The sequence below is a fragment of the Ammospiza nelsoni genome, chromosome Z (genome assembly GCF_027579445.1).
Source record: "Ammospiza nelsoni isolate bAmmNel1 chromosome Z, bAmmNel1.pri, whole genome shotgun sequence".
NCBI classification, from domain to species: Eukaryota; Metazoa; Chordata; class Aves; order Passeriformes; family Passerellidae; genus Ammospiza; species Ammospiza nelsoni.
In genome coordinates, this window is record NC_080669.1 from 4,053,007 (window position 1) to 4,079,566 (window position 26,560).

General features: G+C 42.3%; 1 protein-coding gene across 1 annotated transcript in view; it reads left to right on the forward strand.

Moving 5' to 3' along the window:
- The window catches only part of MARCHF3 (membrane associated ring-CH-type finger 3), a 61,774-nt gene that overhangs the window by 32,019 nt on the left and 3,195 nt on the right, over nt 1–26,560 (forward strand). Inside the window, exons 3-5 of the mRNA XM_059492167.1 lie at nt 8,013–8,226; nt 10,145–10,352; nt 23,430–23,639. Of these exons, the coding sequence (XP_059348150.1) occupies nt 8,036–8,226; nt 10,145–10,352; nt 23,430–23,639 (609 nt within the window). The 5' untranslated portion in view covers nt 8,013–8,035. The remainder of the gene's footprint in view (nt 1–8,012; nt 8,227–10,144; nt 10,353–23,429; nt 23,640–26,560) is intronic.

The window sequence follows — 26,560 nt, forward strand, 5'->3', positions numbered from 1 at the left end:
GCAGTCTTTATTATAAAGATAATTATATATCTGCTTATACGTAGCTGATGCAAATTCTTTCACTGCATTTTGGTGCCTAAGTGTATAAACAATTGTGATTTAAGTAATTTTCTGGGGTATAAGCAGGAATTTTGTGGAGACTAAATACTGGAGTGGGGATCTGAAGCAGATGTGGCAATGAAGAAAAGGGAATTTAGGAACACATGTAGGTACCTTTGTAACCTGTGAGGAAAGGCATTTCTGCTAGGAAAAAAAAAACTAATAGAAGGAAAGAAAACATACATATTTCCCTATACCTTGGGGGGAAAAAAAATCTATTTCCAGATCAGTTGTAAACTGAATTTGTTTCTTCTGGTTTTTTTTTATTTATTTATGCAAGGCTAAAATGACGCCACCACAAGTACTTCTGGTATTTATTGTCATCTGAAAACTTTCATTTCAACAACCAATAAAAGGATGCAAATCTAAGCAAATGACCCAAGTTAGTGGCTGTGCAGGCATATAAAGCAATTTATTAAAAAGTTCACAGTGCCAAGAAGGGAGTCTGTTGCTGTCATGGAAAGTGCTTCAAGGTTCAGTACCTAACAAAATAACAATGATTTATGGGTGGGCACTGAAGTTTTCAAGGCGTGGTCAGACTCTTAAGGTCTGCTTTTGCTGAACTGCTTGTGCTGCTGCCTCAAATGAGCTCTCAGTCTTTCTGACGTGCTTGTTCATAAAATTGCACTTTGAATGCAGCCTACGGTGTGGCGGCTTTTAAAAGCCCCTGCAGCTCTCTGCAGTCAGACCAGATGAATGGGAAATGCTGTTTACAGCTTTGGATAAATTAGTAAAACTAATTTAAAAAAATTTAAAAATTAGTAAAACTAAGAGGGCTGAAAAAGAGTAAAATTGCCCAATGACATCTGGGCATTTTGTGCTGTGCTGCTTTCTGTGTTAAGTTAAACACCTTAACTTGAAACCTGCCCTCCTCCTCTGGGGAACAATTGCCACATCTTCCTCTTGCACCTTGCAGTGGTCTCTCAGAGCTCCTTAAAAGGTGGTGTGTGATGCAGCAAGCTGGATGCTGGTGACCAAAATGAAATTTTCTCCATCCTCCTTCTCCTGTCCCCGTGTCCTAGAACTGCAGTGTCCTCTCTCACCGATGCCTTTAGAGCTCCAAAATGAACAGGTCAGGCAGCATTTTTGGTTTTTTTTTCCTCTCTCCTTGTGCTGAGCCACATGTCATTATCAAATATAGGAATCAATCTTCTCAATTTAGAGAGATTAATTTTTTACTCTGGGGGCTTGGGGTGTGTTGTGGTGTTTCAACTGCAATTGCCAGTTACTCCACCAATTTCTTCACTCAATATTTGTGTGTTTGAAACCAGGGGGGCAGCCTTGAAGCTCTGTGGTGGAGCCAAGAAACACTTCAAACTATTCCAGATGTGAACATCCTAGAAAGGACATGCATAAAACTCGATTTTTTAATGCTAAAATAGGATTTTCAGGTGTCCCAGGGGTTTTCACTTTTTAAGAAATAATTCCACCTGTGCATTCCACCTTCACAGTACCCTGCCTTGTCCTTAGCAGTGAAAATCCAGGAGGTTCCAGAGTGCTCTGGAGTGGAGGATTTTGGTTCTTGTTCTGTATTTTTGTTGTGGGAAGGGGAAACAGGGATCATCCAGCAGCTGTGTGTGATCCAGTGAGTGCAATGCCTGTTTTGGTCCCTGGGCCATCCTGAAGGGTGGCATACAATTATTGTCTAAACAATAATTATTGTCTAATTATTGTCAGTGAGGGACAGCTGAGTTTCTGTTCCCCTTTTGCAGAAACAAAGGCAACACTTGAGCCAGTGGAGAGCATGGAACACCTTTTGCACCCAGCCTCTGGCAGCTGCATTGCTGGCACAAACATTCTGAGATTTCGAAACATTTATTTGAAGCGTTTACTTATTACCTAGAATGCAGCAATTTGCATTCTGAGCAGCCAGCCAGGATTGATAGCAGAAAAGGAGGTGGGAGATGCTCCTCCATGATTTGCACCATTTCTTCCAGCTCGCAGTGAGGTGGAGAATTCTTTGTGTGATTCAATCTGCTGACTTGTCCCAGGTGAAAAACTGTCCACACTCCCCTGGGATCCAAAAATCTGGAGTGAACTGCGCAAAATTATGTGAAATTGCATAAATAGTATAAACAAACAAACGATAACAATCAGCACACACATAAACAAATTATATTATTTAATATAATAATATGTATTATAGTATAGTATATACTATAATATAATATATTATAGTATATACTATACTATACTATATAATATATATATTATAGTATACACTATATATAATATGTATAATATATATTATATATATAAAATATCATAATATACCAATACTAATAATAGTACTATATAATATATGATATAATAATATATATTATAGCATAGTATATATTATAGTATATAAATATATATTATACTATTATACTATAATGATATATTCTTATATAATTTTATAGATGCATACATAATTCTAATATTATAATATTAGTATAATATTATAATATTATTAATATAAATATAAATAAATAATAAATAAACAAAAACACATCTCTGAAAGCTTCTGAAAACTGGAGGGCACTTTAAGATTTTTTTTTTAATAATTTCTCTGTGTGGGTATGTATTTGGGATTTTTCTGCTGGTGTGAGGGAAAGTTTGGTTTTGATTTGGTTTACTGTTGTTGTTTTTATAATTATTATTAATATTAGCATTATTATTTTGGTTGTCTTTTTAAAATAACCCAGTATTTCTTGGGAAAATGTCTCCAGATGGGATGCTGGTGGTTTTTCATGCATATTTTTAAGTGTTGAAGCTGATTGATGCAAGCTCATGTCACATTTCTTGAAACTAATGGGGTGAACTTGTGGGAACATGGAATAAGAAAGGTGAAAGGGTTTCAAAGTTTCAAACCATGACTGAGAGGTGGGGAAAAATGCTATTCTTAGCAGAGGTGTTGGAAAAATAAAAGGAAAAGGGAGCAACTCCACGAGTATTTGTTCAACATTTGCAACGCACTGCTTGAAGTGTAAAGATCATTTTGGCTTGTGTCAGTCCCAGCCACTCGCAGCTCCAGTGGGGAAAGAGCCCTGCTTTAAAAAGCTCTGCTGTGATAATTTAACTCATCATTAACCCTGATGATGCTCTGTGGGTCTCAGAACCGGGGTGAGCTCAGGCACAGCCAGAGAGAGTGCAACAAGGATTCCAGCTGTGCTCCAGGTGGCTTTGCCTTTTAATTCCATTTCAGGGCAGTAACTCTGGTTTTCTACTTCTTAGTTGGGTGCAACTCAATTGGAATGGCAGTGGCTTGCTCACTTGTTGAGCCTTGTAGGTCTTTTGCTTCAGAATTTATAGATCTCTTAAATAAGAATATACCATCCTGTAAGTCTTATGGGGCAAAGGATGTCTTCTGCACTTGAATCTTCTACATAGCTTCATCAAGCCCTCAGGTGCTTGGTGGAGTTTGTTGGTTACTTTGTCATTGTTTTTACACCTACTGCATAAAGAAAATACCTGCAACACCTTTATTTTTACTCTGATAGCCATAAACCCATATACATACATACATATATGTGCGTGTATATATATACATACATACATACATATATATATATATATATACATATATGAAAAACTACGAGAGTGAAACACAGAAAAGAAAAAAAAAAAGAGCTAAATACTACCATACATTCATCATGCCAAATTCAGCCACTTTTTCTCAGAATTTTCTGGTGTCTGGAACAAATATTGATATTCTGTCTCACCCAATGTAATCTTGCTTCTCTTCAGAAATACCAGCTAAACACATCTCCCTGGTTTTGTTCTTTATTTTCTCTTTTATTGAGGCATTTTTGACAGATTTCCGCTTATTTCAGGTGAAAAACTTCTTGACATAATGCATACATATGGTAAATATTGACTTTGGGAGTTTGTGGCTGTTAAAATTTACAATTCCCTAATGCCAGCTTTAATTTGGGATTTGCTTAGGATCTCTGTTCTTCTCGGGACAACTAATCTCCATTATTTACCATGGGTTTCAGTATTAAAGCACACATAATTTAATTCTATAATTGTATCACTTTTCAGGCACATGCACTGATTTTGTGTGAAAATGATTCGTCTGAATTCAGAAAAATGTGTTGTAACTTTCAGCTTCCTTTTAAAAAAAGCAGAAAGTGATTACCTGAACCTTCCTTCTTTTTTTTTAAAAAAAGTAGAAAGGGATTACCTGTATCTGCTCTGCCAAAGTGGGATATCAATGCAGTGCTGTAGGCAGAAATTTGAATTAACATTCCTGAGATAAAGCCAGATAATTTTCTGTGTGCTTTAAAGCTTTGCATTTAGTTGCATCTTCTGATGCTCCAACTCATCAAGTGACTGAGGGATGTGTTTGTAAAGGCCTGGATGGCCATTATACATGAAATTATAAAACCACTGTTGTACTTAATGGGGTCAGTGAAGCAATCAGGATAAAAATACATAATTCTGCAGCGTGAGTCTGTAAGCATGATACTTCTTAGGCTTTTTAAGTTTAATGAAGCAGCTACTCAGCAGCTGAACGTTCTTGTTAAACAGTCTCAGCATGGATTTTAAAACTAAAACTGAACACCATGGTCTCCTTGGAGAGTCTGTGGCTCTTATTCTCTTGAAATGTCTGCATCTTTTATATGTTAATGGTTTTGACATCAGCCATTTGCTTCATTTTCATTGTAAATGAGGCCCAGAGTCCAATTCCCTGCCCCATTCCCTGGACGCTCTCTGCCCTGTAAGCTGTCTCATCAGCCTCCAGCTCCTTCCCTGGGGGATGTGTGGTCTGAAAACAGCTGAAGTCGTCCTGCAAAACAAACCTATTTTCCTCTTTTAGATGCCTTTCTAAGAACATGGGTCCCTGTGTGAAAACTTGTGTGGTGCAAATGGTCCAGCATCCACACCAGTCCCCACGTGCCCCAAAATCTTTCTGCCAAGGCTGTCCCTTCAGGGGGCTTCCCAAAGTTGGTGCTGCTCTTCCTCAAATCCAACAGAGCCAAAACACAGGGTTTTACCTAAATCCTTGGAGAAACACCCCTGTTTGCAGGGTTTTGTTCATGTTTGGCTTTTAAAGGTTCTTCTCAGCTGCAGTGCTGACACCATACAGCCGTGGTGAGTGATGCAGAACACTTTTTTTGAGGAGAAAACTCCTGATTTTAACATGGGAATATCATCCTTGCAACCTGCAAGGTTTACACGGGACTGCAGCCAAGTGTGCCAGGGCGTGCTAGGGAACCTTTTGCAGAGGGATTAACCCACCCTGTGTGTGTGTTTGTGGGGCCTGACCCAAAAGGGAGTACGGCAGGGACACAGCCTGGTGGAACCCTCCAGGACAGGCACACCCAGCCAGGAGCATCCATCCCACCATGATATCAGCAATTTACACACTCAGGCTCCTTCTGGTTGGAATCTGAAATGCAGGGAAATCTCAGAACTTTAGCCTGTAAGCCAAAGCTTACAATTAAACAAAAATTTGATCTGAGACCTGTGACGATGTTCACAGAGGTTTTCAGGTGAGGGACGAGAATGTTGACTTCATGTTCAGAAGGCTTGATTTGTTATTTTATGATATATATATTACATTAAAACTACACTAAAAGAATAGAAGGAAAAGTTCACATCAGAAGGCTAGCTAAGAATAGAAAAGAATGATAACACAGGCAGCTGCCTCAGACTCTGTCCGAGCCAGCTGACTGTGATTGGCCATTAATTAGAAACAACCACCTGAGCCCAATCACAGATCCACCTGTTGCATTCCATAGCAGCAGATAACCACTGTTTACATTTTGTTCCTGAGCCCTCTCAGCTTCTCAGGAGGAAAAATCCTAAGGAAGGATTTTTAATGAGAAGATGTCTGCAAAAGAGACCTTGGAAAAGGCTTCCAAACTAGATGCTAGAGGTGAGAATGTGGATTTATAGTTTAGAGCAGACACACGTGAAGTGGAAGAAAGTTTAGAGTTTTAGAGTTTAGGATATAAAAATTAAAATAGTTCCAGAGGTAAACAAGGAGTTTAGGATGCAGCACTGTAGGTTTGAGTGTCATAACATGATTGGCTAAGGAAGCTTACACTGTAGCATGGGTCCATATGACAAAATATTTAAGGATAGGGTCAAAAACATAAATATCCTTGTTGGCAGTGTTTTGTTGGTCTATAAATCCTTAAAAGGTCTTGTAATTAGGGGTCTTGTAACCTTCTGAGCCATGGGGTGAAGATGTGAGCCAAATTCACCCTTCCTACCTATGCAGAAGATAAGAAAAATAAACCACATCATCAAAAACAACTCAGAAGTCCTGTCTCAAATTCCATCCAAAATTCCCCACAATTGGATAATCACACTTGTTCCCAGCACAGCCCTTCCTTCCCAATTGCCATGTGTGAAAGCACTGTGCAAAACACACTCAGAGTGATGTGAGAGAGAGCAAAGCAGAGGAGAGAGGCACGGGCAGGCTGTGATTTCTGCCTCACCTTGTGGCATAAATTACTGCTGTGCAGGCTGTGATTAAGCAGGTTTGTGTGACTAAAACCCTGTACAGGATTAATTGCCAGGTCTGTGCTCTGCTGTGGGTTGGTGATAGAAGACACTAAGCAGCACAGAAGTGTTTTCAAAGGGGATTTGAAGCCAATCAGACATTTTCTCCTCCAGCACATAACTTTCCCCCTCGGCAGAGAGTGGCAGCCTTTAAATTTGGAAGTGCACAGACTGTATATACCTTTGAAACATTTGGAGGGGGAGTGACAAAAGGTTCAGCCTCTCTGTTTATCACTCATGACTTCAGGAGTGTGCAGAGAGGAGAAGGCAAGGTTGCTGCCTCGCTGCTTGTGGGATGTGCAGGCTGTGTTTTTCTGTGACACCTGTCACGATCACAAACGGGTTTTGTGATGGTTCGTAGGGGTGATCTCAGGGTGCAGAAAGAACCAGCACGGCACAGGGGGTTTGCAGTGACAATCAAAACAAATGCACCTTTATTGAATGACCACAGCAAAATGTGATAGAGGGATTAAGGGAGAGAAAAAGATAGAGAAAGAGAGAGAAAAGAGAGAGAGAGGGATATAGCTACTGACGTAGAGACGAAGTCCTTTGGTCCAGTCCAGTTGAGGATCTGCCTGTTACGTCGGGGAGATCTTAGAGGCACAGTTCATCTGAACCCCAATTATACTCTTTTTGATGGGGGGAAGGGGGGTGCATTTTGCAATTGAAACAAGTGTAGTTTACTGTATCTTCAGGGAGGAAAATAAGGGTACACACAGTCTGAGTTTGGCAGCAGGCGAGAACCATTGTTTTCGTGGTCCACTGCCTACACCTGCAACATCCACCTTGCTTTGGGCAGCTTTCCTCCCCCCCTGCACACCTTCCCGGGGTTTGGGGGTTTCAGTCCCAGTCTCTGGAGGAAGGTGAGAGGGGCCTTCTCACACAGGGATTTCATGCCTCGGTCCCTTGATGAAGAGGCTTCTTACATCTCTCCTTGTCTGTCACGGTGGTTATGAACAGGTGAGAGGGCTCTTCCTTTCGAGGGGGACCACCCTAAAGCTGAGGAGCAATCCAGTCAGGCTGAGAGGTGGGGAGGATTCCAGAGCTATTGTGCAAAAGGGCAGGATGCCCTCTGAGCTCAGTGTAGCATACAGCAAACAACACCTGTGAAAACAGTAACTTAGCACTATGCTTTCAGGTCTCAGGGCCTTTGGTATGTGTAACTTTCTCCTACAAAGCCAGAGATTCAAGACAGTGGGTTCTTCTCTTCAGTGGTCCCCAGTGACGATCGTAGGGCAGATGAGGGAAAATTTGGACAGACCGTCACCACACCCAATACTGCAAACCCCCTTTCCCTGCTGAGATGCTTCAGGAACCGGGGGCGGGCACTGAGGGAGGCTCCTGCTCACGGCTGCTGTTGGTCAGCGAGGGAGGGATGTGCCCCACAGCACCTCCGTGTCCCCATTCCTGCCTAGATGGGGACCCGCTGCCCAGCGCCATGAGGAGCAACCGCTGCAGCCACCTGCCTGGAGTGCCTCCAGACCATCCCCAGCCTGCAGCCCCCGATGGGAAGAGCCTGCCTGGCAGCAGCGGGGGCCCGGCCACCAGCTGTCCCCAGTATGTCATGCAGGTGTCCTCCAAGGATGGGCAGCTGCTCTCCTCCGTGGTGCGGAGCCTGGCCGTGCAGAGGTGAGTGAGGGGCACAGGGAGGGACCGGCCCTTCCCATGGGGTGTGTAGCTAAACCCCCATTCCATCGTCCTTGCTGCAGGGTGCATCATGCTTCCTAAACAGCTGAGCAGCAGCACAAGCTGCTTCTACACCAGTGCTGCAGCTTCTGTCGATGTCCGAGGGATTGACCTTTCTTTTTGCTGCTGGTTTAGAGAGGCAGATTAGTGGTGAAATACACTGTTAATCTACGCCTTTGAAGCATGCTTGGGCTGGCTTTGTTCTCATTAGAAGCAAGAAGGGTATTCTGATGTGCTTGGCCTTATCCAGACTTGATGCTTGGGTCAAAATTAAATTTGTTTTTGCTGGTGGTGGTGAGCTGGAAAGACTTCATGGATCTCAAAGCAGTGCAGAAGAAATACCCACCTGCAGCCCCACAGCAGGGCTGTGTTTGGCACACATCTGCTTGTATCCCTCCTTGACCTGTCTGTGGGATGTCCCAAAGAGAGGGAAACCCTTTCCAGGGAGAGGAGGCTTCTGCCTTCATGTGCTTTTCTGAAGTTATTGCCCTGCCTTCGGGGCGCTGCAGGGCAAGGTGCTGCTCCTTCAGCAGTCCTTCACTGTTGGCCAGTGAAAAAAACATTTATGTATCGAAACAGGACAATCCCTGTGGCAGGGAGGAATGATGAGGACACTTCCAGCTTATCAGAAGGCTAATTAATTTATATTATATTATATTATATTATATTATATTATATTATATTATATTATATTATATTATATTATATTATATTATATTATATTATATTATATTATATTATATTATATTATATTATATTATATTATATTATATTATATTATATTATATTATATTATATTATATTATATTATATTATATTACATTACATTATATTACATTATATTACATTATATTACATTATATTACATTACATTATATATCTATAATATCTAAACTGAATCTGCCAAGCACTCAACTCTGCACACAACTACACTCTAACTCCACAAAATTTCATGGCTGTCACCCAACACACACACACACACACACTTGGCCCCAATAGGCCAAGGAAACAAAACACCGTCACTTTGGGTAAACAATCTCCATATTGCATTCGACTTCTGCACAAACACAGGCACAGCAAATAAGGTAAGAATTGCTTTTCCTTTCTCTGAGGTTCAGAAAATGTGAAACCCAGAAATATTCTGGGGAAGAATTGTGCCTTGCTTTTCTCTGTGGGGAGAAATGTGGCTACATTTATGTCAGAGGATCATCAAGAAGTGCCCAGCTGAGGCAGATTTACAACCTCCCTGATGCACTTTGGGATTTCCTGAGGTGGCTGCACTACTGCTTTGTGAAGAGCTGGGAAATACAAAATACAAAAGGACTTGGTCTTCCACCTCTCATCTGCCTCTCTGATGTTTTTCACTCTACACTTTTCTCTCCCTTAATAAAAGATATATTTTAAGCAAGAACACCAAAACACCTTAAACCACTAGCCCACCAGCTTGGATTACTAATTAGGGGTCAAAGCAATGCAAATATTTCTAGCTCACAACAGAGAAGCCACATGTTGGGCACCACTGGATGTATTTGTCCTAGTTCAGGGCAGATTTTGGAGAGAATCCCCCAAAGGGGCTCCTCTAGGAAAGCAGCAAACAACAGAGAAGCCACTGGATGTATTTGTCCTAGTTCAGGGCAGATTTTGGAAAGAAATCCCCAAAGGGGCTCCTCTAGGAAAGCAGTTCACAACAGAGGAGCCCCCCATTGAGTGCCACTGTGTATTTGTCCTGGTTCAGGGCAGATTTTGGAGAGAACCCCAAAAAGGGGCTCCTCTAGGGAAGCAGATTCAATTGTCCCCTCCACCCAACCCACCACCACAACCCTCCAGCAGTGACCATCACTTTTCTCTCCCTGTCCCGCAGCAGCCCCTTCAACGAGCGGCCCATGTGCAGGATCTGCCACGAGGGCAGCAGCCACGAGGAGCTGCTGTCCCCCTGTGAGTGCACGGGGACCCTGGGCACCATTCACCGCAGCTGCCTGGAGCGCTGGCTGTCCTCCTCCAACACCAGCTACTGTGAGCTCTGCCACTTCAGCTTTGCAGTGGAGCGCAAGCCCAGGCCGCTGCTGGAGGTCAGTGCAACCCTGAAATCTCACTTGTGGCTGGGAAAGTTCCTGCCTGCTTCCATGCAGGCATCACAAAGGCTCTGTGGTTGCAATAGGGGGTTGGCGATGTGAGGGTGGGAGCTCAGGGAAAGGGTGGGATGGGGCAGAACCCCTCGTTTTGGAGGGAATCAAAACCAGATTTTAAGGATCAGTGGGTTTGCTTCACTGCAAACCTGAGTGGTGGGTTTTTTGCAGCAAATTCCTGGGATGCCAGCCAGCTTGGCTGAGGGTGGAAGAGAGGTAAGTTGAAGATTCTCTGGAATGTGGGGCAAGTCTCTGGACTCAACGTATTAAACATAGGTCAGAAATTTATTTATTTCTTCTTGCTTTTGAGAGGTAACAATCTTAGGAGCCTTGAAAACCCAGTTTACCTCTCAAGCCCACAAGAAGGAATGGTTCTTGTTGAGCATCTGGTGTGTTTAGACATTTGTGAGTCACCTTTTGCCCTATTCTTGCCTATGTGCCAGACTCAAAAGTGAACTGGACAATTGTTTCTCCCTTATCAATGAAAATTCAGTTTTTGCCAACTATAGATAGCAGCTTCATGAAGTTTTCCTGGTTTTAGGGTGTTTTTGGCCCTCAGGAAAAGAAAAGAAACCAAAACAAGTTCACTCTCTTGACACTGTTAATGACCTTTTCCCTCCTTTATTTTATTTTGGGAAAAGATGAAACAAAATTAGGAATTCTTTTGTTATTAAAAGTGAAATACAAGTAACACTTTGGCAAAATGAATGAGAAGAAGCATTTTGTACCTGTTGGTGACACAGGCACCTACATGCAGAGCTTGGCTTCAGGACAAAATGTCTTTCCTGTGCATCTTATCTGTTCCTTTAAACTGTGTCAGAGCCTCTGGAGGGAGGTACAATATTAAAAATGGGTAGGGGGAAGCAGCATTTTATTCTCCTCCTCCTGCTCACAGAGAAGAGGACACAGGACAGAATTGACTGCTGGGAGGTGGGTCAGGGGATGAGCAGTTCAACAGTACCAAAATTGCTCTAATTGAGATAGGCATGCACATTTTGTGTCTGAGCCTGAGGATATCTTCCTTCCTCCTCAAGATCCCCCACAAAAGGTACATGACATGGCATGTAGCACAAGTCCTGCGCCCAGAGCAGGCCCTGGCCAGCTGAAATTGGCTCCCTCTGGGTTGCTGTCTGGATCTCCTCTCAATCTTTGGTGCAAGAATATAGACGATATAAAAATGATACCATTCTGAATCCACCCTCTGAGAGGAAAGACAAGTGATGCTGAGGCATCGCAGTTTGATTTTAGAGCCCAGCTTCTGGAAATTGTTCCCTTTGTGGTGGCTCCTGGTGAGGCTCGTGCTGCACAAATTGGATGTGGTGCTGGCCAGAGCTGCTGAGGATGGAAGGAGCTGAAAGCAAAGCTGACCCTGCCCAGGATGGGGCACTGTGCTTGCTTGGTTGTTCCCTGATGAAATGAGGCTTCTTTTTGGCAAAAGCAATAATAAGTAGTAGAAACAGCAGCAATGATATTTAGAGTAATAAGAGTAAATCTGCCAGTTGTTTCCTGTTTGCTGAGGACAAATGAAAACCCTGAACAAGAACATTTTTGAAACATATTGAGATGTTTTTATCTTTACTCATTATTTCCTGACTTCTCAGCTTACACCCACAGTATTTTAGTGCAGAAACCAACAGTTGGGTGCAGTTGCAGGAAAGGTCATAAAAACCTCCAATCCTTTGTGATCTTATAAAGGGAATATGTTTTCAGTTTAGAAGGAAAATGAAGGTGTACTTTCAAAGCTGAGAGCAGCAGAGAAAAAGAGTAACTAAAATGAACTATATACCAGGAGGAAAATTAGGCAGAAAGATAATCAAACTCCTTGATTTCTGTCAGTGTAATTTAAGTTTGTCCTGGACATTTCTGCTTATTTAATACACAGAGCTTTGAAACGCAGAGACCTCCCCATGCAAATAATAAATAAATAAAAACAAATTGCAGCAAAAATCTGAAACTTCCCAAAGCAGGACTAAAGCAGATACAAGTTGCCAGATTCCCTCATCTTCTGTGTCCTAAAAGCACCTTCCTGTCTGTCTCTCTCTTACCTAGGGTGTGAGGACATGGCAGGAGGTTTATCCGGTGTAGCAGGACCTTTCCTCACAAAAACGCTGCTGTAACATTTGGATGAAGGACAAGCCAAAGTGGCCACCTGCTTTTAACAGCCCAGATTGTGTAGGTTTAGGGGTGGGGTGTCAAAGTTCTCTTCATTTAGCAGTGAGGTGATTAGTTCTCCAAAGATTCCCCTGACCTAGATAATGGGAAGAGTAAATGGTCCTCCTCTCACTGTAGATGAGTTATGAGTTTTACCAATGCATTTTAGTAGGTCAAGAGGGGCTATTGTGCTCATAAAGTGATTTATAGAGCACAGACTCTAAAAACCTACCCAGTAACTCCTCAACAGGCCCTGTCTCACGGAGTGAATGCATCCCATGCAGGGGTCAGTGACAGGTAGTGAAGAGATGCTCAAAGCAATCAGTCACCATATTGATCTTTTCTCTGAGAGATCTTCCCACAGGAGGGGGGAAAAATGTATTTCTGACTATTCCAAAATGTCTTATACTCTTTTTGAAAGGGCCAAAAAAAAAACCACACCAAGAAAAACAAAACAAAAAACCCAAACCAACCAACCAAATAAACAAACAAAAACCCACCCAAACAAACAACCAACCAACCAAAAAATTCTCAAAATAACCAAACCCAAAAAACCAACCCAAAGACACAAAACCAACAAATCCACAAAACCAAACTAAAACAAAACAAAACAGACACTAAAACCCCCACCAAAATAGCCCCCAAAAAAGCCAACAGAACAAAACAACCCCAACAAAACAAAAAATAACCATGCTATTGTGTTTTCTCCTCATCCCTTCACTAGATTGATCACTGTCTCCTGGTGGCTTAGGCAAGGGTGTGGAAGAAATCTGTTTCAGTGGGAACAAATTGAGGCACTTTCCTAGTTTTCTCTAGAAATATCAAATGTGGATTTATTCCTGCTGTTAGCAGGAGAGGCTGCAGCAGCAGTGAGATTGAAATGGAACAAGTGGTGTGGCTGGTGGCTCAGCCAAATTCCTTAGTTGACCAGACACAACTCTGTGCTTCTGCTTTGTCTCTGCCACAGGATGTGTATTTTTTCTGAGGGAGAATCTTCTCCCTGGAAATGCACAATTTGCTGACTCTTTGATGGCCAAAACCCAACCAGAGCAGCAGGTAAAGGTGGTGCAGCCTGTCAGGCAGATCCAGCTCCTCAACAATGAATTTGTGATGCTTCTTGGTTCATTTCTTTTTTTGAACTCACATTATTCTTCCCAAAAAATTGTGTTTCCACATTGGGAATGTGAGTCAGGCACTATGGTGGTGATTAAAACCCTCCTTCAGTGTTCACAATGGTGCAGAATTCAGTGAAAGGAGTCAAGGTCTGAACCCAGCCCTTCCCCCTGCGACAAAGAGAAATCTATAATATGGTGGCTGATATGCACAGAGCTGATATTCCTTGTGACAAGCCAGCCAAGGACCTCAAAACCAGCACAGTGAAATCTCAAACTGCAGTAATTCCATTACTGACTTTTATGGACCTTCTAGTTCTATATAAGCTGTCATCAACTGCAGCCAATCCACAGGAAAAAAAAAAATCTGCATTAGGAATGTGTGGTATTATTCATGTGGCTGCTTTTGCTGAGTTTCAGCATAAAGATTAGTCAAGCTTTATGTAAGTATTATGTATCATCTTCATTTTCAATTTCCACATTGCATCTGTGTTGCTTCCACTCGGCTCAGTGCAGAAGCAGGCTCGAAATGCAGCTGTACAAATATATTTATGTGCAATAATAAAATGTTAGGGAACAGCCAGCTACAAAATAAAAATGGTATAAGAGTACTATGTGACCATATAAGTCAGGCTTGTATTCTTGTATTGCTTGTAAGTTACTTACATGTTTTAAACCAGCCAGGATTTGGTATCTGTTGGTTCACTTTTTTTTTTTTTTTCCTGCAAACAAACAGAAAGCACTTAATTAACAATACAAAGCTCATAAGCAAAACAGCATGACTAGGAGAAAAAATAAAGTCAGGATAATTACAGTAATATTGGGCAGAAATTAACTTCAGTTTTTCCCTGCTGTGTTGCTGGCTATAGAGCCTTTATGAGTAAGGTAAAATAAATTTAAAAAACCGTCTAAAATGTACACCTATGCATGAAGTATTTAAGATGAGCTTACATTATAAATTAAAACCTCATGAAGCCTTACACTTCATTTCCTGTGCAAGACTTTGAGTCACGACGTTTTCATCTGTTGGGATTATTTTTACTTATTTTTCCTCTCTGCTGTTCAGTGAAGCAAGTCATTAGCATTAAATTACTGTAATGAACAGACACCAGATTTGCTGCAGGTAGTTTATAAAAGGATCACACCTCAAGTCAGAAGGAAAATAAATGGTTCCTCAGCACAGTCACCTACCAGGAAAACTTTCATAAATCAAAGTTTGGAGGAACTGCAGTTGTCCATAAGCATATTAGGGCTGGGAGCAGATAATTAAGGCATCTGTCCTCCTTCCTTTCTTGACCCAAAAAGGGCAGATTAAAAGGGCAAGGTGATAGAGACATTTTTGTACATAGTTATCTTTGGCTATGAAAATAATCCCCCTAAGACCAACTCACACAGGGAGAATTGGAAGCAGACGTAGATTTTCAGTATAAGTATGTATGAGTTAAAGCTGGTATTAAAACAAAACAAAACAAAACAAAACAAAACAAACCCAAAACAAAACAAAAAAAAAAACCCAAAAAAACAAAAACAACTCCCCAGCACAGATTTAAAACCATAAACTCTCCAAGATCCATTTTTTTTGATCTATTTATATTCCTAATGGAGTGAAATCCAGGGACCAAATGAGAATGCTCTTTCTCCTTTAAAGAGAAATTAGGTAGCTGTTTTATGTTCCCTGCAGCAAGGATTTGCTACAATGCACAAATCTTTCTTATAGTACTGGCAGCAAGAGTGCAAACAACAGCAACCCACTCCCCGTAAAAAAATAAAAATTTAAATTACTTGTCAGTGAACAGAGGAGTTCAAACCATCACATCTGTAACTGCTCATCCCTAAATTTATAACAATCAAGGGCAAGAAATACTCGAGGAAAGTTCCCAGGAGAAAGGAACTGAACAATCAGATTTGGTTCTATAATGAGCAAGATGGGGGAAAGATGCTGGAGTTTCCAAAGGCACAGCTTCTTCTGTTTCAGATAATGGGTTTGGTGACTTTTCTTTGGACATCATGGTCCTATAAAATTGTCCTGAACTGCCCAGTTGTCATCTATCTCTGTCCTTCCTGCTGGCAGCATTTCCTAGCACTGACAGGAGCCAGTCAAAGTTTACATTTCCTAGGAAAATAGAAGTGGTAAGATTTATTGCATCTGTATTTGTAGACCTATCAAGAATTTATTATCTATCATGTCTTTGCTTCCCATAAATTTGAAATTGTAGATCAGGACATTTACAATGTCTTGAAATAAGTTTTGCCAGTAGCAAATCTGCTTTGCTTTTGTTTTAAAATGCGATATGTGGTTTTTGTTGATTGTCTTGAATGCATATATATTTGTCTGCCTAACTGAGAATACAGTTATCCAAAACAGAATGAGAGCACTGCAAATACAGATAGAAAGACACATAGCTTTTCCCATAGTTCCACAAAATCTTTTTTTTCTTGATACATCCTGAAATCTTTTAACTGATACAACCATCTCCAGAACTGTAAATTAAAAGTGGCTAGTAGGAAAACAGAACAGCAGTGAGCCACACTAATGTTAAAAAACTATACTATTGTGTAATTTGACCTGCTAGACATTTCATAGATTTTTATAGTGCCATTTAGCAAGCTGTGCTCTTTGTTTTCACTGCCAGAGAATTACTAATCCTTTTTTAGAAGCTGAGTGTGTGTAACCCAGAAACATGAAACCACATCTATGAACCAGTGTATTTAATGCTGCCTGGTGGGGCTTTTTGTATGAGAATCACTGAATGGTTTGGGCTGGAAGGGACCTTAAAGCCATGGCAGGGTCACCTCCCACTGTCCCAGGCTGCTCCAAGCCCCAATGTCCAACCTGGCCTTGGGCACTGCCAGCAGTCCATGATCAAATCCATCCTCCCCAGTTTGGACAGAAGGCTGTTCTGGGAGACTCTTTTTGCAGAAATCCAGATAAATGACATCTGTAGCCCTTCCCTTGTGCACTGGTGTGGTCACCTCATCAAGACAAGGCCACTGGGCTGGTCAGGCAGGAATTGTCCCTGTGCTGGCTGCCCCAAATCCCCTCCCTGAGCTCCAGGACCCTCAGCAGAGCTTCCAGAGGGTCTGTCCCATCAGCTCCCCAGGCACAGAGGGGAATTCAGCTGGGTGTTCCCAGGCTCTTCCCTCCCACCCTTTTTGAAGGCAGGTGCAATATTTCCCTTTTTTCAGCTCTCTCCTGACTGCCAGGACATTTCCAGTGCCAGGGACAGTGGCTTGGCAGCTCCCCCAGCCAATTCCCTGGGGACCCTGGACTCCATCCCACCAGGTCCCTCGGAGCTGAGCATTTCCAGGCTCCTCACTGGCCCTGAGCAGGATCTTCCCTCCCAGGGCAGAGCCTTTGCTCCCCAGGCCCATCCTGCTCTCCGTCACTGGAGGGCTGGGAGGAGAGGCTCCCTTTGGAGGCTGGGGTGAAAAAGCTCTTGGGTACCTCAGGCTTCTCCCCGTGCCCGTCCCCTGTCTGCCAGTGCTGTTTGAGTGGGGAAACACCTCCTGTGGCCTTCCTGCTGTGTTTAATGAGGCTCTAGAATGTCCTGGTGCTCTTTCTCCCTTTCCAGGTTCAGTTCCAGCTTCACCTTGGCCCTCCTGACCCCAACTCTCCACAACCTCTCAGAGAATTTCACCTTTGGACTCTTCCCAGGTCACCTGTCCTTGCTTTCATTGCCTGTGCATTTATTTGCTTCTTTCCTTTGGCCAGCAGGTCCCCACTGTCCCATGCTGGTCTCTTGCCTTCCCTGCCCAATTTCTTGCTCCTGTTTTTCAGCTGGCAAGTGACCCAAGGTCTAAATTGAAAATTGAGTTGTGGTGTGACAGCAACAACAGCCTGTGGTGATCTCCTCACACTGAGGAACCAGCCCTAGGTGTAGCTGTCTGTGCTGTGATTTGCCCTTTCCAGAAAACAAAACTAAACAAAAATCAAAGTTTTATCATACACCGTCCTTACAATGGAAAATGTAATCTTCCCCCTTTCCCCCTTTCAGAGGCAGAATAATAAAAAAATTATTTACTAGCTCAAAAAGAAGCCTTGCCTCACTGAGACATCCATTTAAAATCCACATTTCCTGCAATTTGAGTTAAAATAGGGGTCAAACTTAAATAAGAGCACACTCATTTACAAAGAGTCCACGATATTGGCACAATAGCATTACAGAGATCAAATAATTTTGATTCCACTCTTTGAGACCAAAGAAACATCTCTGTGAGCTGTCACCATGGCCTTTCTAAAGGCACCTACTAAAGACAATATCAATGTGTCAGTAACAGAATGTTTGATATAAGGAGGAGACCCAAAAACTGGAGCATAAATATTTTTTTTCTGCCAAAAATGTAATTGTCAAATGTGTGCTTTCCTTGGCAAAACATTAACCTGGGAAATTTTCAAGTCACCCAAAATCTTTCATGACCCTGAAAACAAGCATATATTCCATTCTAGTCTGGAATATTTTATTTTTTAGTTAGATGTAGTTAAGCCAGGTATCAAAACATTTCACTGAAAAATCTTAAAATGGATATTTCAAGTAAAAATTGTGTCAAAAAAAAATTTGCTCGGATGCAGTATTTAGGGATGGGCAGTAAATGGGAGGAGGAGGAGCAATAAATGGAGGAGCAATGGTCCTCCTGATCTTTAAAAATGTTTTTCATTCCAGAGAACTATTCTTTGGAAAACAGAGGAAATATCAGCCTTTCTCTGCTTATAGCCCAAGGCAAAATGCTCCCATTGGTGTCAGAAACCAGAAAACACAGTAATTTCCATCATTTCAGCTTGTGTACAGCCTGCTTCCACCAGAACTCACTGCTGAGCCATCAGCATGAAAACGACAAAATGAACTGATAAGTTTTGATGTGCAATGAGCTATTTTTGGCTCAAAGGACAATGCATTTAGGGGAGATAATTCCTTCCTGTATGCCCAGAAACTCCAGAAATGTTTAAAATAACTTCTCCAAGGAAAATTAACTGAACCAAAAGGGGCTCGCCAGCAGAAACAGATGGTAGCCTTAGGACCTGATCAGGAAAAACACTGTGCACACACTTTACTTTTACATTTGTGAGTCATCTAATTGAAGTTAGACCTGCAGAGATGAGTACTTCCAGGGTTTGGCCTTTGGCAGTGGTGAGGCAGCTCAGAATGGTGGAGGTGTTTTACAGCAGCACTCTGCTGGCAGCTCATTTTGGTTAGGATAGATAAATTCAGGGAGCCTGAGCCTCTCCAGGTGTTCTGGTCCTTGGCTGCTGCTTACTCCAATGATTTCCTCCTCCAATTTCAACCCTGCTTTGCGAAGTGACTGCAGCAAATCTTTATGTGTGGGGTGGAGGAGCCCCAGGTGTGTTCACAGTGTTTTGTCAAGTCAAATGCAGTATATAAAAGATCTCTTTCAGTATGTGAGCAACCTCCTTCTCAGAACTGTGTCAGCTTTTAAGGGTTTTAGCCTAAGCTGCTCTTTGGAGGCTGCTCCAGAGCAGGATCCTCTGAAAGATGAGGATGTTTTTTCTGATTATTATCTTAAATTTATTTGGGGACAGCAGTTATCCATCTATTCTTAAGCCAACCTTGTCCCTCACCTTAAGCAGCACTTTAACTTCAGTTCTCCCTTCTGGCTTTCTCCAAGATGCATTTAGAGAGTGACTTTGTGGAGATAAATGTTAACCCCCATCTCTCTGAAGTTCTGGATCCTCAAAGGATTTCTTAGCTTGTCTCAGTCATGAGCCAAGATTGGGTTTTGCATCACGTGCTGTGCTTAAATTTCTTGAAATAATTTTTGCTGCCATAGCTGAAGTCATTTCATGTCTTGCTACTCCAGCTGCAGTTACCAGTGGATCAGGAACAGGGAACACTGATCACTTTAAGATTTCACTTCACAAAAATCCAGGCAGGCCAGCATTTTAATTCAAACATGACCCTTTTTATATCTTTCCCGCTCCCCTAAATGGAAATTATCAGTCTGAGTCTGGATTTATTGCAGAAATAATTGGGCACATTGACACATTTTAATAGGACAGATTTCAGGGTGTCACAGTGCAGATCTGACAGCTTCATCTGGCCTTGCATCTCATTCTTGGCCAGCAGGGTAGTCCATACCATACTGCCACAGCAATTAATCAGCTCAGGGCTTTGTTAGGATCCCTGTGTGGGTATGAGTTGCACAAAAGGATCTGCTGACTTGGCTTTTTAGCTATAAAGTAACTTGACAGTGCCCATTCCATTCCCAAAACAAATGACTGAGACCTAGAAAAAGAAGCAGATTTAGAAGAAGGTGTGCACTGCTTCAGGAGAAAAATAAATGCTGTGACTGAAATCTGTACAACCACTGAAATTGCCTAATCTTGCTTTTGACTCATACTTCAGAGCTAGCTAATGAAATCCTTCCGGCTTTTTGAGGTTGGAATGCAGAATTGTGATGGCTTTATTTATTATTTAATACTGCTCTTGCCTGTCACAGCCTCATCTAATATTTGAATTGCTTGGGTTTGACTCTTTGTTCGTGTGCCACAGGGCATCAGGAGCAGGCAGCCTTCAGCCTGTGAAGCAGCTCCACACCATTTTAATCTTTCAAACTTTCAATCAGGTTTGATAGCACAGTGAGAAATGCTGCCTTAATTCAGGTGCACTGCACTGTGTGTAGTGACAGTCACAGGGTGGGGATAGCAGCACATGCCTTGACATTTGTGCTCCCTCCCTGCATTCCTGATGTTCTTCCTCCTTGCTCTGAACTGGGAACTATTTCTTGCACTACCTCAGTGGCACAGGTGCCAAAATTTTGAAGTCTGTCCTGGGAAAGAGGTGAACACCTCCAATTCCTGTTGAGGTCAAGGAGAAGTGAACAAATGCCCAGCATTTCTCTTTCAGGCCACCTTTCAAACAATTGCTTTTCACAAAATTTTTTTTTTTTTTTTTTTTTTTTTGCAGTCTTTAAAGCCTTTAAAAGCACAATCTCTGCTATCAAGTGCTTTCAGCTCCTCTTGGTTTTTTGGTGGTTTCACATTGCAGGGACTCCTGGAAATGGAAAACAAGGGGAAGGCTGCAATCAGTCTTCTCAGAAGCAACCAGATATAACCTGGAGCTGTTGTGCATAAACCCTTGGTGCTGTTTTTAAGTAAATGGATACAAAGCTCCAAGGAAAGTAGTGTGAGACTTTTACTCACTTTTTAGCATTCCCTTTAAAGCAACAGTAAAATAAAAAGCTGTTCAAATGTAAATGTGTGTCCATTTATTTTCAGCTCTGCTGAAGAAAACTCTGCTTGTAGCCTATCGCTGTTCTCCTCCTCATACTGATGGGATGGAGGAAATGGCTGTGCTGGGGCTTAGCTGCTTCTTGGGGTCAACTGACCACAGCTGGTTACTATCTTTCCTCCTTAAGGAGAGGGAAAAACCAGTTTTGAGCCTCCCTCTTTAATTGGCATCTTCTCTTAAAACTTCTTGCTCACAGTAATACGTAGCTGGTTTAAAGTGCTTTGCGCTTCCTTAGCACTTCAGAAGTGTTCAAGCAAATTAAAAGCCTACATCCTGAATAAAAAGAAAAAAAGGAAAAAAAAATTTATGAACGTATTTTTTGTGTTGTAAATTCCTGAGTTGTACATGAGACAGGACTTCTGCTGCCAATGTGTAACCCACTTGCAGAAATAAGAGAACCAAAGTGTTTAGGGATGCATGAGCCTCATCTGGTTCTGCTGGCCCCAAAAACCCATAAAAGGATGCTGCAGAACAGGTTTGACCCAACCCTACACCTCACATTGGCAAAAAGTACAGGGCTGGATAGTTTTCCTGTTCAAATATTGACTTGTGTGATGAGGTTTGGCTTGGTTTATTTTATTTTTTTTTAATTAGAAGACCTCAATGTACTGTTGTAGGAACTTCTTTCACCTCTGCTATCTCAAATCCTGTTTATAGAAATGTGGGTGTGTGGGCTTGATAGCTGTTCAACCCTAACCTTTGCTTCAGCAGCTGACTTTCAGGCACTTTGTTTCTCAAGATTAATGCCCTCTTAATAAAAATAACCTTGTGTGCATTGAACTCTGCTCAAATGTGGGGGTATCTGAAAACAACTTGAAAATGGCTTTGCAAATGTTATGAGCAGAATGTTAAAAAAAATTCCTAAAATAGCATGGGAAATGTTAAAATATTTTCTGCACGTTTACATATTAAGAAGGGAGTTTTTCAAAGAAGCCAGTGGGCAAATGCTAGGGGCTGCACTACATAAAACATTTCTCAAGGCAGCCTTTACCACAGCTGAATAAATGACATGGTGGGTACAGATAAATGTGGACATCAGCAGGAAGCAAGGGGGATAAATTCAGGTCTCTAGTGTTGCCTAAAATACAAAGGAAAACAATATTAAGAGTAGTAAGATAAAAAGCAGTTCTTTAATGAAAACTTTCAGGTGCACAAAGTGTACTTATGCAAGTGAGTGATACAGGATTTCTACAATTTTAAAAATTAATTAGTATTACTAATAATAAGGTTAATTAATTCGTATATTTAGCAGGTGAATGCAATAAGAGACCTGTTGCCCTGGGGTCTGTCCCTTGGAGTTGGTCCAGGGGGTTGTTTGCCCTACATTTTGTTATGCCCCTCAAATTCTGGTGACAAACAAGGTTTCCTGGTTAAAAGTTCTCTTCTTGAGAGTGAGGCTAAAGAGAATTCCAAGAACCTGTTAGAAAGGGTTGGCTTCTTATTCTGAAATGTGAGAGAGGGCAGGGAAACTGTCGGTGATGGAGAGAGACAGGGAAGTCTGATTTGGTGATCAGAACCTGATGTATTCCGGGATACAAACATTTATATACTATTTTAGGGAGGCTAATAATGTTTCACTATAATGATCGGGTTAAAGATCACATAAAAAAAACTTATGCATTTTAAACATCTCTTGCTTGCAGAGATGGTGTAATTTTCTTTTTCTGGCAAACTGGTCTGATTGAATCTTCTCACAATCCTCAAAGCTCTGTTTGCTTTTGCCAAGGCATGATGTTATCAAATCTCTTAGGTTAACCAGGTCCAAAGTCCATCATCTCTCTTGTGCCCCCCAACATTCCAACATTTCTCCCTTTCCTTTCAACCAAGACCACTCCTTTAATTGCCTTATTAATTAATCTATGCACAGATTTAAAGGTATCATGATTAATACAATAATCACATACATACCTTTCCTAAAAAGAATCTTTTAGTTAAAAACCTCCAGCCACTAAAAGGCTCAGGCTCAATCTTTATAAACTAAAAACATTCCTGATGGCAGCTGCATTACTGGATTTAGAAAGGCTGCCAGAAGTGTAATTGCACCAAAAGATTTGATTCTTATACACAGGGTGACAGGGAGAAATGTTTAAAATGTTTTAGACTGATTTCTTCCCATGTATTTAAAGTTAACATAAAAAATACATTTTAAAAGTTCTAGACTGATTTCTCCCCGTGTATTTAAAATTAACATAAAAATCCAATTCCAGAGAACGCAGGAACTCTACTTCTTGGGGTTCCAAGGGTGTTTCAGAAGGGCAAGGGATCAGATTTGATGCAATTAGATTTGCTTTCAACATTTTTAGTGTAAATATTTGTAGAGTTCTGGAGGAACTATAGAAAAGTACTATAGAGCTATACATTAGAAACCTACAGATCCATGAGAGGCATCCCTGGGGGACGCCGAAAGCCACGTCTGCCTTCAGTCCTGCAAGGGTTGGGTTTGTGCTTGAGCTGGGGGTAAAATAAATCCTCCCTGTGCTGACACGTGCCTTGGCTGTGTTGTGCCTGTGCAGTGGCTGAGGAACCCGGGCCCCCAGCACGAGAAGAGGACTCTCTTTGGGGACATGGTGTGCTTCTTGTTCATCACCCCGCTGGCCACCGTCTCCGGCTGGCTGTGCCTGCGAGGAGCCGTGGACCACCTGCACTTTAGCAGTAGGCTGGAAGCTGTTGGCCTCATTGCACTCACTGTGGCACTCTTCACTATTTACCTCTTTTGGACCCTGGTAAGTGTCAGGGGGTTTGTGTAAATCACAGGGGAAAAGGGCAAAAACAGGAAAATGAGGCGCACAGAGCGCGATGGCGTAGAGCTTTGCTTCTGTTTGCCCCCTGTGCTGCTGAGTGCGGACTGCACCTGCAAGAAACCTCTTGTTTCCACACCATTCAGGCTCCCTGGGACACCAGAAAGACAGTTTGTTTTGGGGTAAGGATTCTCAAATGCCAAATACCAGTGGGGACAGCAAGGAGGGAGGCAGGGAAGCAGCACGGGGGAGTTCAAGACAGATGCTGCAGTGTTGGGGCCCTGGATGCTGAGAATTTTGGACTTTCTGTGCTGACAGGCACTGACCCGCAGAGAACACTGCATTTCACCTGAAGCCATGGAGAAGGCTTCCAAAATGGAACGATAGAACTGGGATTATGAAAGTATAGTATGAATAAAAGTGTGTAATATCTCATAGCAGAGAACTTAAAGTTTTAGAATATAGTAATATATATAAAACCAGATGGAGATTTTAGGGTGAAGACTTGTCCTTCTTCTTCACCTTCTTCTTCATGAGTTTAGGTAGTATTTTGTAATTAGATAAAAAAGTCCACATTGCAGGCCACAAGTAGTCAGTTATTAAGTTAAAAGTAAAAATAATATAGATGTAATTCCTTAATTAGACAGTTTATCCTTAGAAGCCTTGTAAAGGGAGAGATACAGCTCCATTTTTAGTTAGAGTGAAGTACTATAGAACTCTCAGTTTGTGGGACTGTAATACAGATAAAAACTAAAAACCATCTGAGTCCAAACAAAAAATACCATATCACATGTTTAATGCCAACCTTAACATTAAAACCCCAAAGAATCCACACTACAGGAGGGAGTTTCATCAAAAGTGATGTGCAAAGAATGAAGACACAGCACACACACACAAAAAATAGATTTAGGTGAACAACTTGGCTGTCACAGAGAATTCAGATTTAATTCTAATGCAACATCTTGCCAATTTTACAATTCAGAAGTGTTGGATGTGGGGGAAGTCAGAACACACACTTGCCCAGGTCTGTAAAAACAGAGCTGCTTTTCCAGTGCACGTTAAATTGCATCCTGCACCCCAGCATGAGTCACTCTAATGCCAATCCATCCTGAGAGCCACTTGTTCTGTCAAGGTGTTGAATTGAGATAATTTACTGGCCCCAGTGCACTGACAGGCAGCTGGCCCAGCAGAAATGAGGGGAACACAGGGGACAGCTGCCAAAATGGGTGTTTATCAAGTCATGGTGTAGCAGCTCCCTGAGAACCCCAGGTTAATGCTGTGTTTGACATTTCACACCTCTTTTTGTGCAGTGGGAAGAGCAGGGTGGGTGCAGACGGGGAGCGCACGCAGCAATGCACTCAGATGGTGCCAGGCTGTGCTGCTGGGGAGGAAAAGCCCAACCTGCCCATATATGTGTCCTGATTCAGAGCAAATTTGGGAGAGAACCCCCAAAGGGGTTCCTCTAGGAAAGCAGATTCAAGCGGCCTGTCTACCAACCGGGCCAGGAGAAAATACCTCCTTGGAGAAAAGTAGAAAAAACTGTTTATTAAGCAATCAATAAAACCCCTTGCTGCTCCAAAAGACAGACAAACTCACAAAGTCCCCTCCTTGGGCTGTGGCTCAGCTCACTCAGTCTGCTGTCAGTCCCAGGGGTGCTGGAAATGCCGCGGCCCAGGCCCGGCCTGGTGGGCCTCAGGTGCGAGCTGCCGGTGCTCTTCTGGTGTTCAGGCCAGAGCAGGTCTGAACAGGGCCAAAGAAAATGGAAAAAAACCCCACGGTCCAGAGAACTTCTTTGCCTCAGTTGGCTAAAACTAACTAAAAGCAAAGGAGAGCTCTGTCCTGCTGTCTGTCCATCTGCAGACATCACAGTCCAGGAGCAGGAATGTGGAGGAGTGAGTGCAGTGTCTGAAAACAAACTGCTGCGTCTTCTCTCCCCTCCTTTACTCTTGGAACAAGTCTTAAAGGTGCAAAACTCATTATTCTGCACAAACAGAACATGACAACTGGGGATAAAAGCATCATATAGTCAAGCCAGGACACCGTGGCATGGCCACATCTCGCAGGGCCAGCACAGAGCTCTGCCCCTCACTGGCTACGTCCATAAATACCCAGATCCCTTCCAGCAGATTTGGACCTGTGTAAGCTGCTGAGGAGGAGCCACCTTAAAAAAAAAAACTCTATTGGTGGAGAAAGAAACGCTCCCTGTGCTGATCCCCGAGGAGAAAGGGGTGTGAGGGGAGCACAAAAACCCCACACCTCCTCACGAGTATCTCCAAGAAAGCTGTGAAAGGGAAATCTCATTTGCACATTTGTGAACACTGTCTCACCCACGGAGGAATGCAGGCAGGAGGGGAAGCTCATAGCTTTGTCTCAGCCTCGTGCAGTTCATCTTTTTTGCTGTTTTCTGCTTTTCTGTGAGGCAGCAGCACTCTCCTGAGACAGGCCACATACTCCAGCAGTGAGGCCACACTTGTTTTTCCTGAAGTGCTGGGTGTAGATGTGCCTGGTATGCAAGCAAATATTGTTCAAATTTGCTTTGTGTGTGGCTGTCTTGGAAACCAAAATGCTGAACAATTTACCTAGCACACTTAATTCACCATCACCAAATTGTTGGAAGTGGTAAAAGGCATTTTTTCAGGTGGATTTAATTCAGCCATGACACAATCTTGTTTATTAAGACTAATGCAGCATCCCAACTTTGGTCCCTATCCCTGGGTGTTGCATTTGCAGACTAAGAGGCAAAAATCCCTTACATTCACTTTAAAAATTTTACCCCTTCTAAAGCACACAGGAAAATGTGCTATTAGCTCTTTGAGAACATGCTAGTGATACTGAGCCTTATATAAATACATACCTTGGTTGATTTAATAAAAATTCAGTATCTTTGATGCTCACTCACTTGTGGA